This window comes from Taudactylus pleione, unplaced genomic scaffold (genome assembly GCF_031769625.1).
Source record: "Taudactylus pleione unplaced genomic scaffold, aTauple2 ptg000129l, whole genome shotgun sequence".
Classification (NCBI taxonomy): domain Eukaryota; kingdom Metazoa; phylum Chordata; class Amphibia; order Anura; family Myobatrachidae; genus Taudactylus; species Taudactylus pleione.
Window position 1 is genome coordinate 21,204,545 of NW_028284531.1, and position 15,321 is coordinate 21,219,865.

Sequence of the window (15,321 nt, forward strand, 5' to 3'; positions counted from 1 at the left end):
GCATCTGTGCGACGAAGCCAGTCCCATAAGAAAGTCTATGGGGAGATAGATATGTTCTATGAATTACATTGTAAAATAGCTCTTGATACATAATTAAAGACAAAAGTTTGCAGGAAATATTGAGAAAACACAGGATATCCTCGGTAGAAAGAGTATGAAAGTGGACGAGCCACTGTCCCATACACTGTCGTGAAACGGCATGATTATTGGGGTTTACCAGGGATACATGATAATAAGAAATAGCTTTCCTACTCTTCTAGTTTTGGGATCACCAACGGTACTCAGCAGGGTTGTCCCCTCTCTCCCTTAATATTTGCTCTTATTATGGAACCTCTGGCGGCAAGGATCCATTGTAATAGAGCTATCTCGGGAATATCCACAGGACCCTCTGAATATAAAATTGCATTACATGCCGACAATGTTATAGTTTCTCTCACTGACCCAGCCCAATCCCTAAACTCACTTCTAGAGGAAATAAATTCATATTCCCAACACTCGGGTTATAAAATTAATGTTTCCAAGACTGAAGTTCTCGATTTCTATATCTCAGCTACTTTAAAACAAACCCTAGAGGCCATGCTCCCTTGTACCTGGCATAAAAAAAGATCAAATATCTCGGTGTTTTCTTAACTCATCACTATCATCAGCTGTTTCAAGCAATCTTTCCTCGCCTTCTAGATTGTATTAAGTCTGATTTGCATTACTGGTCCAATTATTTTATCTCTTGGATAGGCAGAGTACATTCGGTTAAGATGGGCGTTCTCCCTCGGCTCTTATTTATTTCAGACCCTTCCAATTTACATCCCTCCCTACGTGTTCAAATTCCTTCAGTATCAAACTTCATATTTCATATGGAACCGGAAAATGCCCGCGGATCAGACTAAAGCTGCTTCAGCGTCCTTCCAGGGGAGGGGTTTGGGTATTCCTGATTTTTTTAAAATTACTATTTATTTATTATTATGGTGTGCAGCTTTCTCATTGTGCTCAGTGGTGTAAGTTTAATGCAAGGAAGGTCTGGGTTGCTATCGAAGCCGAGGAGCTGGGACTGACCACTGTATCTTCCCTCTTATGGCAACCTAGGATTCATCGCCCCCAGATAGTTTCTTCCCACCCTGTAATTTCCCGTTCTTTAGCAATGTGGGATTTAACCAATAGATGTTTTAAATTAGCTCCAGACCCGTCCCCTTTGATACCATTACTTCACAATCCCATTTTCCCTCCAGGTTTGTGTAAATCATATTTTACTGCCTGGTAATCGGGTAATATCTGCTATGTAAATGATATGATATGTAAATGATATCACTATAGATACTAATTTTCCACAATTCTCTGAAATCCAGGATACAGTAACAATTCCATCCAAATATTTTTTTTGGTTCTTACAAATTAGACACTTCCACTCCAAAATTAGCTCGATTTTGATTAGCAGACCTTTGACTTCTTTTGAGTATAAGTTGGAGACGAACCTCCACTAAGGGTCTTATTTCTACTATTTACTCCTTATTACGGGAAGAATCGGGATTCTCATGAATTGGCGTGGGAACGAGATTTGGGGCGCCCTATAGATGCTGAGGATTGGACGGAAATTTGGGACAACGCCGCCGCCAGTTCTATTTGCGTCAAAATTAAGAAAAATACTTATAAATTGCTATATCATATATTGCTATATCGATGGTATTATGTGCCATCGCGGCTACAAGTAGTGTTTCCCGATGTTTCGGATAGATGCTGGAGGGGTTGTGGTGGAGAGGGCAATTTTTTGCACATCTGGTGGACTTGTCCCAAACTAGCCAGTATATGGCAGGAGGTTGTCGATCTCCTCTCGCGCTTCTTTGAGACCACGATTCCCTCTGATCCTCAGCATTTTCTACTTCCCTTAGGTCTGCCCTCCCTATCCCGGTATCAGAATAAGTTATTCCAACACATCGTTTCTGCTATGACCTGCCAAACTGCAGCGGATTGGAAAACCCTAATCCTTCTCCAATATAGGCAATATTATCACGTATCTGGTATGTCTACAAGATGGAATACATGACCACTTTATTACGCAATACATCTAAATCTTTTGATAAAATATGGTCACCTTGGCTGACATACCAAAATATTTCCTCTCCATTCAACATTTAATTTTTTATTTTTTCTACCACATTTAGATTGAAAGAGAGTTTTCTTACTTATCCACCCACCCTTCTCTCCTTTTATTTTCCCTTGTTCTTCTTATGGTTTTTCTCTTTCTCTTTTTATCTCTTTTTACTTTTAGACGGTTTGCCACACCGTTGCTGCGAGATATTTTACTTGCTTCTATACTTTTTATTTTCTTATACCGAGAAAATGAATTACTATATTATTGTTCTAAAATGTTACAGTTCTTATTTTAAAAGCATATTATGTGCTGTAATCTATTTTTGAATGTTTGACTGTACTATCTTAATGTGATTTGCTCAATAAAAAGAGTTTAAAAAAAAAAAAAGTAATAGCTTTCCTAAGAATGGGTCTCCACCTTAATAATTTGTCAAAAGGGTTATCCCAGTCGGGATACTTAAGGCCCCTAATCACAGTAGAAATATAGTGCTGTGCTTGTAAAAACACTACAGGAAAGTATATTAACTATATAGATGCAGCCTGAAGCATAAGGGTATAGTTGGGTTATTCTAGTGCCCTGGGCATTAATATAATATACACCATGGTGGTTAGTGGCTATGTGCCCCTTAATATAGCCAGTGGCAGGCTGGGCCGGGGGCAGGGTGCCATTTGCCCCCCGGGCCACAGTGTCATGCGGGCTGCGCGCCACGGGCAGTCTATGTCACTGTGACACAGACTGCACCGCGTGTGTAGCGCTGACCGGACGGAGTTCGGTCAGCACTACACAAGTGACAAACACACAGCCACCGGCAGCTGTGTGTTTGTTTTGATCAGCAGCCAATGAGAGTCTGTCAGACTCTCATTGACTTCTGCTGCGCCCACTGCAGGAGCCGCTCCATCTTCTGTCTCCCGCAGTGGGCAATGGGAGAGGCGTCATGATGTCATGACGTCTCTCCCATAATGCAGATCGGCCCGGCCTGGGAAGGACAGACGGAGGAGCGGATGGCGACGGCAGGAGTGGGGATTGAGGTGGGGGGTTTTTTGTTTTTTTTATTACGTGTGTCTACTGGGGGAGGGGCAGGCACTACTAGGGGGAGACCACTACTGGGGGCACTACAAGGGGAGGGACTACTATTACTGGGGGTATTACAAGGGGGGACTTCTACTACTGGGGGCACTACAAGAGGGAGGGACTACTACTGGGGGCACTACAAGAGGGAGACCACTACTGGGGGCACTATAAGGGGGAGGTCACTACTGGGGGCACTACAAGGGGGGACCACTACTGGCGGCACTGCAAGGTGGAGACTGGGGATTATTACTGGGGGCACTTCAAGGGGGGGACTACTACTGGGGGCACTACAAGGGGGGGACTACTACTACTAGGGGCACTACAAGGGGATTACCACTGGGGGCACTGCATTGAGGGACCACTGCTGGGAGCTCTATAAAAAGGGCAATACTGGGGGTACTGCATAGGGGGGAGACTATGACTGGGGCCACTATTTAAGGGGCACTGCATAAGGGTTACCACTATTGGGGGCACTATATAAGGGGCACTGCATAAGGGGTACCACTACTGGGGGCACTATATAAGGGGCTTACTACTGGGGGCACAAGGAGCACTGAACAGGGGGGACCATTACTGGGGGCACTGTATAAGCGGCACTGCATAGGGGGGATCACTACTGGGGGCACTACTGGAGGCCTGCATAAGGGGGTCTTCTCCTGGGGCACTGCATATGGGCACCACGACGGGGCTGCCACTAATCTTTATTTTTACTTTACATTAATCCCTTATGGACCCGCCTCCTACCTGGAACACTTGAGGGGGGGGGGCGCCGTAGCACGCACGTTCTTCGGGCACCCTGGCTAAACGCTACTCCTCTGCCAGGGCCGCCTGCATGCATTTGCCCCCCAGGCTAAAAGTTGCCAGCCAGCCCCTGAATATAGCTGTGGTGTTACAAGGTACGTGCGGCGTATGTAGGGCTCTATTCTGCAGGCTAGAGTCTGGAGTCTCAGAGAATATATCTATACACACTGAACTCTATGGAGGAAACATGCGCCAAAGGGCGCTCATGCACAGTAGCGAATGTCGGAGGTCCGGCCTCCTGCCGTGCTCAGGCAGGCTGTTATCTACTTGCAGTGTGGATGGAGGCAGTGCAGGAAAGCTCCTCATCCTACACGAGCGGCCCTCAGATTAATTTACACCTCCACAAAAGAGGACAAGGCAGATATTGTAACCCCAATGCGCACACCATGGAAAATTATCGAAGAGCAACATACTGTGCCAGCAGTGTGCGGCTGTTACAAGTGTTCCCATGCCATTTCAATGTTATATCATCAGCATCCTACACAATTGAATTGACCTCGATGTGTGAAGCTTGCTGCAGCAAAGAGTAACGTCAGCACCCCCCTCCCCCCTAATTCATCACCTCTCTCACGTTACCCAGCAAATGTAACTACGGGAACTGAACTAAAGCTTACTACAAATGTTAGACTCAAACACCGGAACAATGTAATGGTTAGTCAGACATTGAGTGGGCACACTGAAAAGGCCATCAGTGCCTTACCCCCATTCCTATAGTGGAGGGATGCCCACTAAGCAGCTGCAGGGACAATTTGTTTATTTATTTTTTAAGTAGAATTATCCTTAATCTCAAAGCAAAACAATAAAAAAAAACAACAACAATAATAATACTTACTTACTAAGAATGCATAATAACGTACCACTTTTATAAATAAGGACATTACAAAGACATTACAAATCATATAGATAACGACACACATATGCATATTAATTAAGAATATTTTATTTGTATATTGCACATATTACACAAACCATTTCAAGTATATTTTAGTTTGCTATTTACATATATATTTTTATTTAACAGTTTACGCATGTGATGGTAAGGTATTAAGGCCTATACAAATATACAATAATATATATATTTACACATTATGTATGTTACAATTACAGAAACCAATTTACATATTACATTGCAAGGACATTAGTAGTACATTAGATTGTCGGGCACACTAGCACAACATAAAATCACTTGTTGCAGAGGAAATACCAACTAGTCCTTTGTACCGACATAAGACATTGAAAGCAGAAGAATTAATTTTCCATTTTATTATTGAAAACATAACAATTTACATGCATTGTATTCTTTGTTCAATATGGAGCAATCATTTTACACCAGAATTGTATCATATTTATCATCGTACTAATACCATGGGAGAGTAGGTTAGCTGTGCTTCTTACATATACAGTATATATAAAATGTACATTGAAATACACATCATTATAGAAGAAATATTTATGCACTCAGGAAGCACATGACATTATAGTAGTTTTTATAAACAGTGGGCCATTGTATATGCCCCTCATTGGTATTTCATATGAAGCACAAAACTGCAGGGCACAAAATGCTCTTTGGTGGCACTAATTGCCTGTATTTGCCGAGGTATCTGAAGATGCCTGCAACTGAAAATACAGATGTGGAAGTACACATTTACATTCAATTTTAATCAAGCCCAGCACGGTAACATAGTGGTTAACATTTCTTCCTCAGAGCACCAATCCAGGGTCTCGTCTGTGAGGAGTTTGCATGTTCTCCCAAATGTTTGCATTGGTTTTTTCCCAGGGCTCCAGTTTATGCCCACACTTTCAGTGTAATTGGATTCTGAGAAACTTAACCCTAGTGTGTGTGTGTGTGTGCTTGTATGTTAGGGAATTGAGATTCTAAGCGCAAATGGGGCAGGGACTGATGTTAATGGTAACTTCTGTACAGATGCGTAAAATCGTGGGGCTATATAAATAAACTATGATAATAATGGTTTTCATTGGTGAACTGCTTTATATATGGATCAATAATCCCTCTTAGAATTTTAGTCACTCTTCTCGTAGGTTACGTTTAGCAGCAGCAATGGATCATGGGTACATGCCAAAACCTGGTGTCCAAGAGCCCAAACTGGTAGAGCATGAGATCTCTGCACTCTGCATTCCAGAACATTGGAATGAACTAGTTCACTTTATGGCTGAACTGCAAACAATACAGACATCTGTTTATTGTGATTTTAGAAATTAGCCATGAGGTGCTTCTGGATTGTCACAGCATGGAATGTCTTCTACACACATTCCTTACCCTCATAAAAGTACATTCTTCCCAGTGCACACAAGGAACATTGCTGTGAAAACACAAACACGTAAACGAGTCAAAAATAATAATAATATGTGTCTAATCATCTTATCAAGCAATATCCAATTTCTTATATTTGTTCCTTTCATTATGTGTTGATGTATATAATGATGGAGCCAAGGTACATGACAGAATACAAAACAAGGCAGACAGCAACATGAGAGAACAGGCCTGATTAGAGATAATGAGTAGATGAAAGCTGATAACTCTTTAGATCTTCATAAGTTTGTGGTAATGCTCATCACACAGAAGTCTTTCCATAGCTTTGTTTTTACAGAGGCAAGCAGTGATTTTTTTTCTAATGCTTCCTCTCATTTTTACCATTTTTCCGACAACTTTAAAACATTTAACCTACACAGGAAAGAGCAATGCTCAACAGGACTGTTCTAGATAAACTGTGGGCTGCACAGTAATAAAATAAAAAGGGTTCTCCCTTTTTTCAACATTCTTGCAGGTTAATCTTTCCTGGTTTTCCTGTAGGGATGTTTCAAATGAATATTCCGTAATAAAATCCACAGTCCATACAAAAATAATATAGGTGCAAACATCCCAGATGTCATGTGCCATTGTTTGGCAAATATTTCAGGTATTATAGAGAGTCTGTTCTTCTCCTGGCGAACACTGCTGACATACTCTTTACAATGCCTCTTATTCCTGTCCCCTTCTTTGTTACCAGCTTGGACTCTTTAATTTTGTCTACTAATCCATGAAAAACCATGAGGACGCCGTGATAGGCCTCAGCTGCTGAAACTTCGTAGAAGTCGCAGTCCATTGATAGGGCCAAGAGCCTCCCTTCTTCGCTGGACACGGTTCGTAGGTGATGCAGATCTCGCTTGTTACCCACAATTACAATGGGCAGTTTCTCTGGCCCTAAACAGTCTTTGGAAGCTTTGATAAGCTGGATTGTCTGACAGATCATGTTGAAACTGGCTCTATCACAAATGCTGTAGACAAGGACAAATCCATCAGCCCACTGGATACGTTTCTCCTCCTCCGCACAGCTCTCTTCAGTTGGCTCCTACAACGAAATAAGACTAATTAATTGGTAATTATCACAGACAGAATTTGTCAAGTGAATTACTTGCAGACCACATTGCTGTAGCACAGAACTTATGACAGATTTTAAATACACCAGGATATTGTTTAATAAGCAGCAGAATGGCAACTATACGGAAGATGCTCTCCCCAAATGGGCACACGTTCAACTCTGCTGCAGTCCCTGGGTGATATTTCACCATTTTTACTGTTTAACAAGTATTTTTTAAATTAGTGAAAATTTATCGAGCTTTTAAACCAGAAGTATCATTGGATATATGTAAAATCTTGGGCAACGTCAGAGATCCTCTATCTACAGTGAGGAATCTTGCAAAGCTTGTGAACCCATTAGAATGCCGGGAAATGACATAACCACTTTCTATAGTACTGATCTGGGAGTAAGGTGTAAACTGCAAATATACAAATATTCAGCACAAAATTGCACAATTCAGTAAGGCCTGTGTTAATGTTTTGTGAAAAAGCCTAAGCAGTGGGGGTATTGCCAAGACCTTATTTGTAACATGAATAGAGGTGGGATTGTTCATCTCTCTCCATAACATAGACTATCATGTCTGATAAACAACTGATAAAACCAAAAGCACATGATTAGAATCCTGCGTGGTTTTATTGACTCATGTCCTATATGCCTGTTTATTTCAGTTATGCTTATCACCCACTATCACAGAAATGTTATTTCTCTCTATATATACAGCACAAGTACTGCTCAACATAAGAGACCTCAACATGACAACCACAAAATCAGCAAACACGAGATTACAGGATTAATGTTAGATGTATAAAGAAACATTGATCACTTTTACATTCCTGCATTGACATTTTTAAATGAGATCCAACAGTGGCTATTTCTCACCTAGGCATGCTCTGTCCCTGCTTAAAGTAGCAAAAAGTGGTACGCAATTACCATCATCACTTTAATGATCTGCACAGCTGACTCAGCAGATGGATTTCGGCAGACACATACAAATATTGAAAGGCTAGAGACAGTACATGGCTACTAGAGCAGACCAGTCCTCATGAAAGTGCGTGGCTGTACTATGTGGCTTGTTAGTGCTGGATGGTGGGGAACATTCCTAGGGGAAAATATATCCTAAATTTTTTTTTCCTTTAAATGGATTGAATGCACCCTTTCAGTATATTTAAGTGCAGAATTAAAATACCCAATATTAGAAAAATAAGATAATAAAATGCCAGATAATGGTGTCCAATAACTAAAAGAGCAGACATTATAACCATTAACCTACATATTCAATTGTACATTATTTATCCAATGAGAGAACTTTTCATTTACTAGCTAACTATACATTTTCCGTTTAATGCATCTTGCACAGTGAGTGAGCTGGGGCATCATGGATCAAAATGGAAAATACTTTAAAACGGTTTTCAAAACACTGTAACATGCTGATAAGATACTTTGCATGGAGTCCAGCAGGTGGTAATAATTCTCCTTATCTTACTTCACATTCTGTATTAGATCAAACACTGGTACAGCCGTCTCAATGCAGGACTTGTTATCCCATTCAGATGGCTGCTCAGTCTCTGAATACCTCAAGCTGATTAATAATATTCCTGTGTATCTTTCTATGTTGAGCGACCAAACAAAGAGGCATTTCAAGAAACTTTGACATTTTCAATGCTGCTTGAAAAGTAAATGTAAAGTTAAATGTATGAAGGTAACTCATTAAAGAAAACTGTGGTCTAGGCCATGTGTCAGTTTGTATTACTGTTTTCTTACTAGATGAGTTTGGCTAAACAATGGTACTTTCATGTATGTATCATGTTCTATGGGAATTTAGCTGAATTCCATAACACTTGCCAACAGATATCCCACAACTGTTATGATGTATTTTCATCAAACGTAGAATTAAATAAAATGGAAAAATGAGACTGCTAACTAAGTTTAGGCCACAAGTATAAATTTGCGGGCTAGAGTGGTTTGGAAAGAATTTTATATTAATATAGTGAAAATATATCAGATTTTACTATTGTATTCCTTGCTGAATGTAATGCGATCTACATGCAACTCACAGCTCAAAATGTATGGTTGGAGTTAATTAAAAAATAGAGAATGCCCTCACGATGACACATAGCAAACTTTTCCAACTTCAGGACCAAGTGGGTGTGAGGCTATAGGACCAATGCATGAGGTATACCATGTCAGTGAATAGAATGTCAACATTCGGTATGCTGACATGGTCACAACATTTAAAATGTTGACACTGACATAATGTCAGCATGTTCAAAATGTCGACATTGTGCATGTCGACAATACCATTTTACACTAACGGCAGCCTAACACTAACACTCACATGTTCATAATGTAGACATGTGTAATGTTGACATTTTGTCAATATCGACATTACATTTCGACATTCTGACCAGATATGTTGACATTCTGAATGTTGACATAGTAACTACATATCAGACCAATAGGTTCTATCATCATAACCATGTACGTGCGTTAACTAATATAAAAAATAAAAAAAAATAGTAAAAGTAAGATTTTTGACACCAGTGGGTAAAGGGCCTTTTACATGTTATTATTCATGTAGTGCTGTGAATGTGCCATTTATTTTGGATGATATCCTATGTAAGTCCTGGATGGCTACCAGGACTTGGCACAGGCCTGTGGGATATAACAATGATGGGTTTTGTAGTCCTTCAGCACTTCGATTAATGTACATCTACAAGGGCACACAAAATATTTCCTATGCAATGACCAGATCAGAATTACTATCAATAACAAAATAATTACTTTTGGAATAAAGCTCGGCATTCATTCTGAGAAAATATTCCCATTTTATTTGTATTACAGAACAATAAAAGAATGGGCAACATTTCTCACAACACTATTACTCCCCAGTGGAAATCTACACTCTAAATCCATTTTATACCAGTGGTTCTCAAACTTGGTCCTCAGGACCCCACACAGTTCACGTTTTGCAGGTCACCCAGCTGGTGCGCAGGTGTATTCATTACACACTGACACACTTTAAAAGATCCACAGGTAGAGCTAATATCTCACTTGTGATTCTGTGAAGAGACAAGGAAACATGCACTGTTTGGGGTCCTGAGCAGGGCCGGCAACAGAAATCTTGGGGACCCCCATCCCTCACTGTGCCCCAAATCAAATGATAAGCCACAAAGTGCCCTCAAATCACACTGCAGTGCAAAACCACTCTCTGAGCATTATATAGCCAGAGGATAAGGAGAGGATTACACCCCATATACAGTATAGCAATCACTATGTTGATACTACAGAAACACAGGAACAAGTCTACAAACACAGGGACTGTCCTTGAGACAGGTGACACCTTTCCAATGTTATTAGTTGCCAATCATCACCTTGGTCCTAATCCATGCCCCCACACCGACTCCTGATTGACCCAGCTCATCGTGGCCACATCTGAGGAACTCCTGCACCACCTCCCTGCTGGCCCGCACACTCATCAGACATCCAAACTCTATGGCATCAACCACTGTGACCAGGGCCCCTGGAGGGGACAGTGCTGTTGGCGGAGAGCTACAAGACAGTGGAGGAGATTCACCCGACACAAGGAGGTGAGCACTTAGGGCGGTGTGACCAGTGATGTCATGCGGCCGCCTCATCGCTACTCAAAGTTCACAGCCCAGCACTGTCTGGGCAGAAGCTAGTAAAACTACTAAACTCACTGTTGAGATCCCGGGCCATAGTGATGGCCTCGGTGTAGTCTAGGTAGCTCAGCTCAGCTTTCAGTTTCTGTTACTGGGGAGGATTGTGTCGGAAGCTCGGGGCCCGGTACATGTTTTCCCCTAGTCCCCCCCTGTCGCCGGGCCTGGTCCTGAGGACCGAGTTTAAGAACCTGTGATTTATACTGATTTTGTTTCTGCAAAGGCATAAGAAATTGTATAGGTACCAGCAGAAGCTGCAACACAACAGCACTCCTAGCCACATATTATACTCACAGGCATTCTCAGTGCTGTCATCTTAACTTACAGTCTTCCTACACTTGGTAATGTGAACCTTATTAAGACATTTTATCAGATAATATATTGGTGATTTCTGATTAAAAGTTCCCCTTTCAAGTACCCATTTTAAATATATTCATTAATATAAAAACACACCGTGCCAGAACCTGACACATTTACAGAAAATAAATGGTACATAATAGAGAAGAAAAGAATTTGCAGTTGCTGCCCTAAATGTGATGAATTGAAGAACATCAATCTTTGTCATATGGTGTTCAAACCACCTTACTGTGGAAAGGTACAAGATAAATATATAGAAAACTCACCTTTGAATATGGAAAGTCCCAAATATTAAAGATGACTTCCTTTCCATCGACTGAGACATTGTGGCTATATATAGATTCTGCAAGGAAAATACAATCACAGTCATAACCCAGCTTAGTCTATGGGAATTAATACTGTACGGGTGTGTGGTTTACATGAACGCCTGTTTGTGTGTCCAAGACAACTTGAGTGCATCAATATTCTCACAACCACATCTGCTTCTGCTCATTTTAATAGCCTGGCTTTATTTCATTAAGCCTATACGTAGGATTCCACAGCGAAAGTCAGACAAATTATGTTATCCTACAGTTTCTAAGTTAATTAGGCAGCTTCTTTACTTCAGATGAGCTGCGTCATCTAAAAATAGTCTTATTATGACATTATCATCAAACGGGAGAACAACGAGTGCACTTTGCAGTAATAATATTATTGATGTTTCCCAGACATCAGTAAAATAGAAAACAAGTAACGTGAGCACAATGGGTTTTCAGAAAATAACTTTTGCTTCATATTAGTATAAAAACAGAAAAAGAACACATGGGTCACACATGAATTTTTCCAGATTTGTGTGTAGCGAAAATTGGCTCTGTATAGGGAAATTGAATTTGCTACAATGTTAGGTTACTCATATCCTAGGGAGTTATGGTAGCGCAACATCGCTAGTTTTCCAGTGCACATCCATGACTTGCAAGGGGCAATTTGGTTATGTTGATGGCCACAAACTAATGGTGTTCAGACCATCCTGAAAGCACTTAGGGGCTATTACAGAGAATCAAATCCCCCCAATATCTGGAATATTTTTCCTTAAGCCATTTTAATGGATCTATACTGTGTAGAGAGAGACTATATTAAACTTCTTGGCTATCATAGAAAAATGTAGACTGTATGCTTTAGGAAGACATCACTTGACATGAAAACCATAAAAGCCACACAAAGCAAATACTAATTTATAAAATAAGTCTTTTTAGTATGTACCTTAAGGGGCAATTGCCTGGGGACCATTAGCTATAGTATAAATTGGCAACACATTGCACTGTACTAAGTTGCAGCGACCTCACGCAGTGGAAGGGTTATACATCCACTTACATGTCCCAACCCACAGCCAATTGCCACTGGTATCATGAAAAATACATCTACAGTTCTTAAGTATGTAATGTTTTGCAAGTAAAAATAGGACAATGTTTATGATACATAATCTAAACATATCACATGTATGACAGCTACAATCTAAAATATATATACATATTTACCAAGTTCTCCATATTCTCCAATGAAACGTCTGGTTAAAAAGCGAACAGTTAATGCTGCAAATAAACATAATACAGGATTACAAAGGAAGGGAAACTAAACTGGGATATCAACAGTCAGTAGTAACATCATGATGCCTGGTCCCTGCCGGACCCATTTTGCAAGAGTTATGTAGAGCAGTGATTGGTAATTATGCTTTAGCTATTGCTAATAACATCATTTTACATTTTTTTTTAACAATGGTAGAAAAATAGCGTTTTTTTTTCTTTTACTTTTGTATCAAAATAATAATCTGTTACAAAACGAAATGTTATAAACACATTATTAAATGATTTTTCTGTGTATGCCCTATGCAATGCAACAAAACTGCAATCCTCCTTTCCGGAGCATCACTCTGCAACCCTGTTTATGCAGACACTCACCTGATTTCCCGACCCCGTCTGCACCGAGAACTAAGATATTTGCTTCCATTTTCAGCGCAGTGGGACCAGTCATTTCTGCTGGGGATACAGGGAGCTGATGTTCAGGGATCAGGCTGACAGATCTCCGAAGAGGGATTTTTAGAACCATTTGCAGCTCAGAGCCCCAGTAAATGCCCTTCAGGACCTGCTGCTGCCCCCAGCGAGCTCGCTCTCACTCAGAATGAACCCCTGCCTGATGCTGCCACCGGCTCAGCAAAGGCATTTCAGTGGAATGTACCATTCAGCATCACAAACCGGGAGAGGAGTGGAGGGCGACTAATAGGAGAAACCAGAGACTTGAAACAAGTTTGGCCCTTTATAGCGGGAAGGTTTAGCCTGTTACCGACTTCCAGCAAGACAAACCAGGGAAAATATATTTGTATTGTATAAGAGATGGTGAACCCTGAAGTACAGTTTTTTTGGTACATCCCACTAGACTGTATTCATGCCCTGTATGAGCTGCTGGACCAGAGCCAGGGGTAATTTTTAGATAAGCCTCTGTCAGAGTGAGATCAATCATTTTAGGAACAGTACAGTTTATCTGCACAGAGAACAAAGTCACAATCAATTAGTAGTTATTGCTTTATGAGCCTGTAAACTGATCTATGTGAAACAAGTTAACAGCCTGTCATAAACAAAATAGGGTGCTAGAGGCTAGCAGTCCTCTCACTGTTGGGACACGTTGCTGCAGAGACGTGATTGCAAACGGGGAAATAATCTGCAAATGGGGCATATTTATCAAAGCTTGATGTGAGATAAAATTGTGAAATATATATCACCAACCAATCAGCTCCAAACTATCATTTCTTAAACACAGCCTGCAAAATGTAAGTTAGAAGCTGATTGGTTTGTGATATACAGTATCTCACAATTTTATCTCACATCAAGCTTTGATACATATGCCCCTAAATTTTACCTAATTGCATAATGTTCTTACATTATTGTATAATTATGTTAAAAAAATACCTCCTACTGTAAATTATAAGGATAGAATGATTCATTATGAAGGGGTTCTGTGACCATGGTACGGTACTTATAGTATATGGAGGTCCCATAAATGCAGATGACAACAGATATCCAGAATAATTTAGTGTATCTCATTATTGCTAAGGAACAGTGAAGTGATCAAATCATAACACATCTATTAATGTATAATTTTTTACATCACATTTTTACAAATAACATTTATAGAAATTGAGTTAATGCATATTATACCACACACATGTGATGCTAATATATCAGTTACTAATACAAAATTATACAAGTTAATAAACACAGCTGCAGACACACAAAGCAATAAATGGCACTATATATATATATTACAGCACTCTGGCACTCCTTCACTCGGTGTAAATGGGCAAATAGCCCCAGCTCGCTCCGGTGCCCTCCAGGAGGACAGCACCCCCAATCTAATCTGCAAACAATGTTCAGTCTCCGAGTGCCGCCTGAACATTGTTTTATATATATATGGTTTTAGTACATCTGGACCCTATCCGTATGCTTAGCTACTCGTCATTTTGAGTGTTATGATCCCTATTGCAGCAATGTTTATAAACTGCGGCCTTGTCCTGCATTGTTTTGTACTGTAAGTCGCTGTTTTCTTGTTTGCTCATTTGTTTATGTACGTTGTAAGGCGCTGCAGAACCCTTGTGGCGCCATATAAATAAAGGAAAAGAAGAAGAAGAATTTGTACCAGCTTATACTTGGTGCAAATTATATTCCTGGAATCTGGGGTAATTACACTTACGCCAAGCAGGGGCACTGAGAGGGGGGGGCGGGTACTATTTACCTGGGCCCGGGCTTCCTGAGAGGCCCGGGTCCGGCGCCGCCCCTTCTCCCTTCCTCACAGCAGCCCAGCATACAGCAGTCTCCTATGTCTGTGGGGCGGGAGCGATCACACTGATTGCGCCCCCCTGGCTTTGCGCCGGGCTGAAGGGCTCACAGTGCCCCCCTCCCCAGCGGCGCTGCAAAAGTGTGTTTTTTTTTTCTTCAAGGGGACG

At 40.8% G+C, this 15,321-nt stretch overlaps 1 protein-coding gene across 1 annotated transcript; it reads right to left on the reverse strand.

Moving 5' to 3' along the window:
• Window positions 1–4,914: 4,914 nt before the first annotated feature.
• On the reverse strand, window positions 4,915–13,618 carry LOC148523708 (ras-related and estrogen-regulated growth inhibitor-like protein A). The gene is made up of 4 exons (XM_088472953.1): window positions 13,283–13,618; window positions 12,863–12,916; window positions 11,615–11,691; window positions 4,915–7,305 (listed from the first exon to the last, which is right to left on the reverse strand). Exons 1-4 carry the CDS (start codon window positions 13,428–13,430, stop codon window positions 6,877–6,879), a joined length of 708 nt encoding a protein of 235 aa, XP_088329079.1. The 5' UTR covers window positions 13,431–13,618; the 3' UTR covers window positions 4,915–6,876.
• Window positions 13,619–15,321: the final 1,703 nt, after the last annotated feature.

Coding starts and splice junctions, on each gene's coding strand:
- LOC148523708 (XM_088472953.1), bottom strand. CDS start 13,430: ATGGTTCTAAAAATCCCTCTTCGGAGATCTGTCAGCCTGATCCCTGAA. Junction 12,917..13,282: donor AGACGGGGTCGGGAAATCAG/GTGAGTGTCTGC, acceptor GTTTATTTGCAG/CATTAACTGTTCGCTTTTTA. Junction 11,692..12,862: donor TGGAGAATATGGAGAACTTG/GTAAATATGTAT, acceptor TTTTCCTTGCAG/AATCTATATATAGCCACAAT.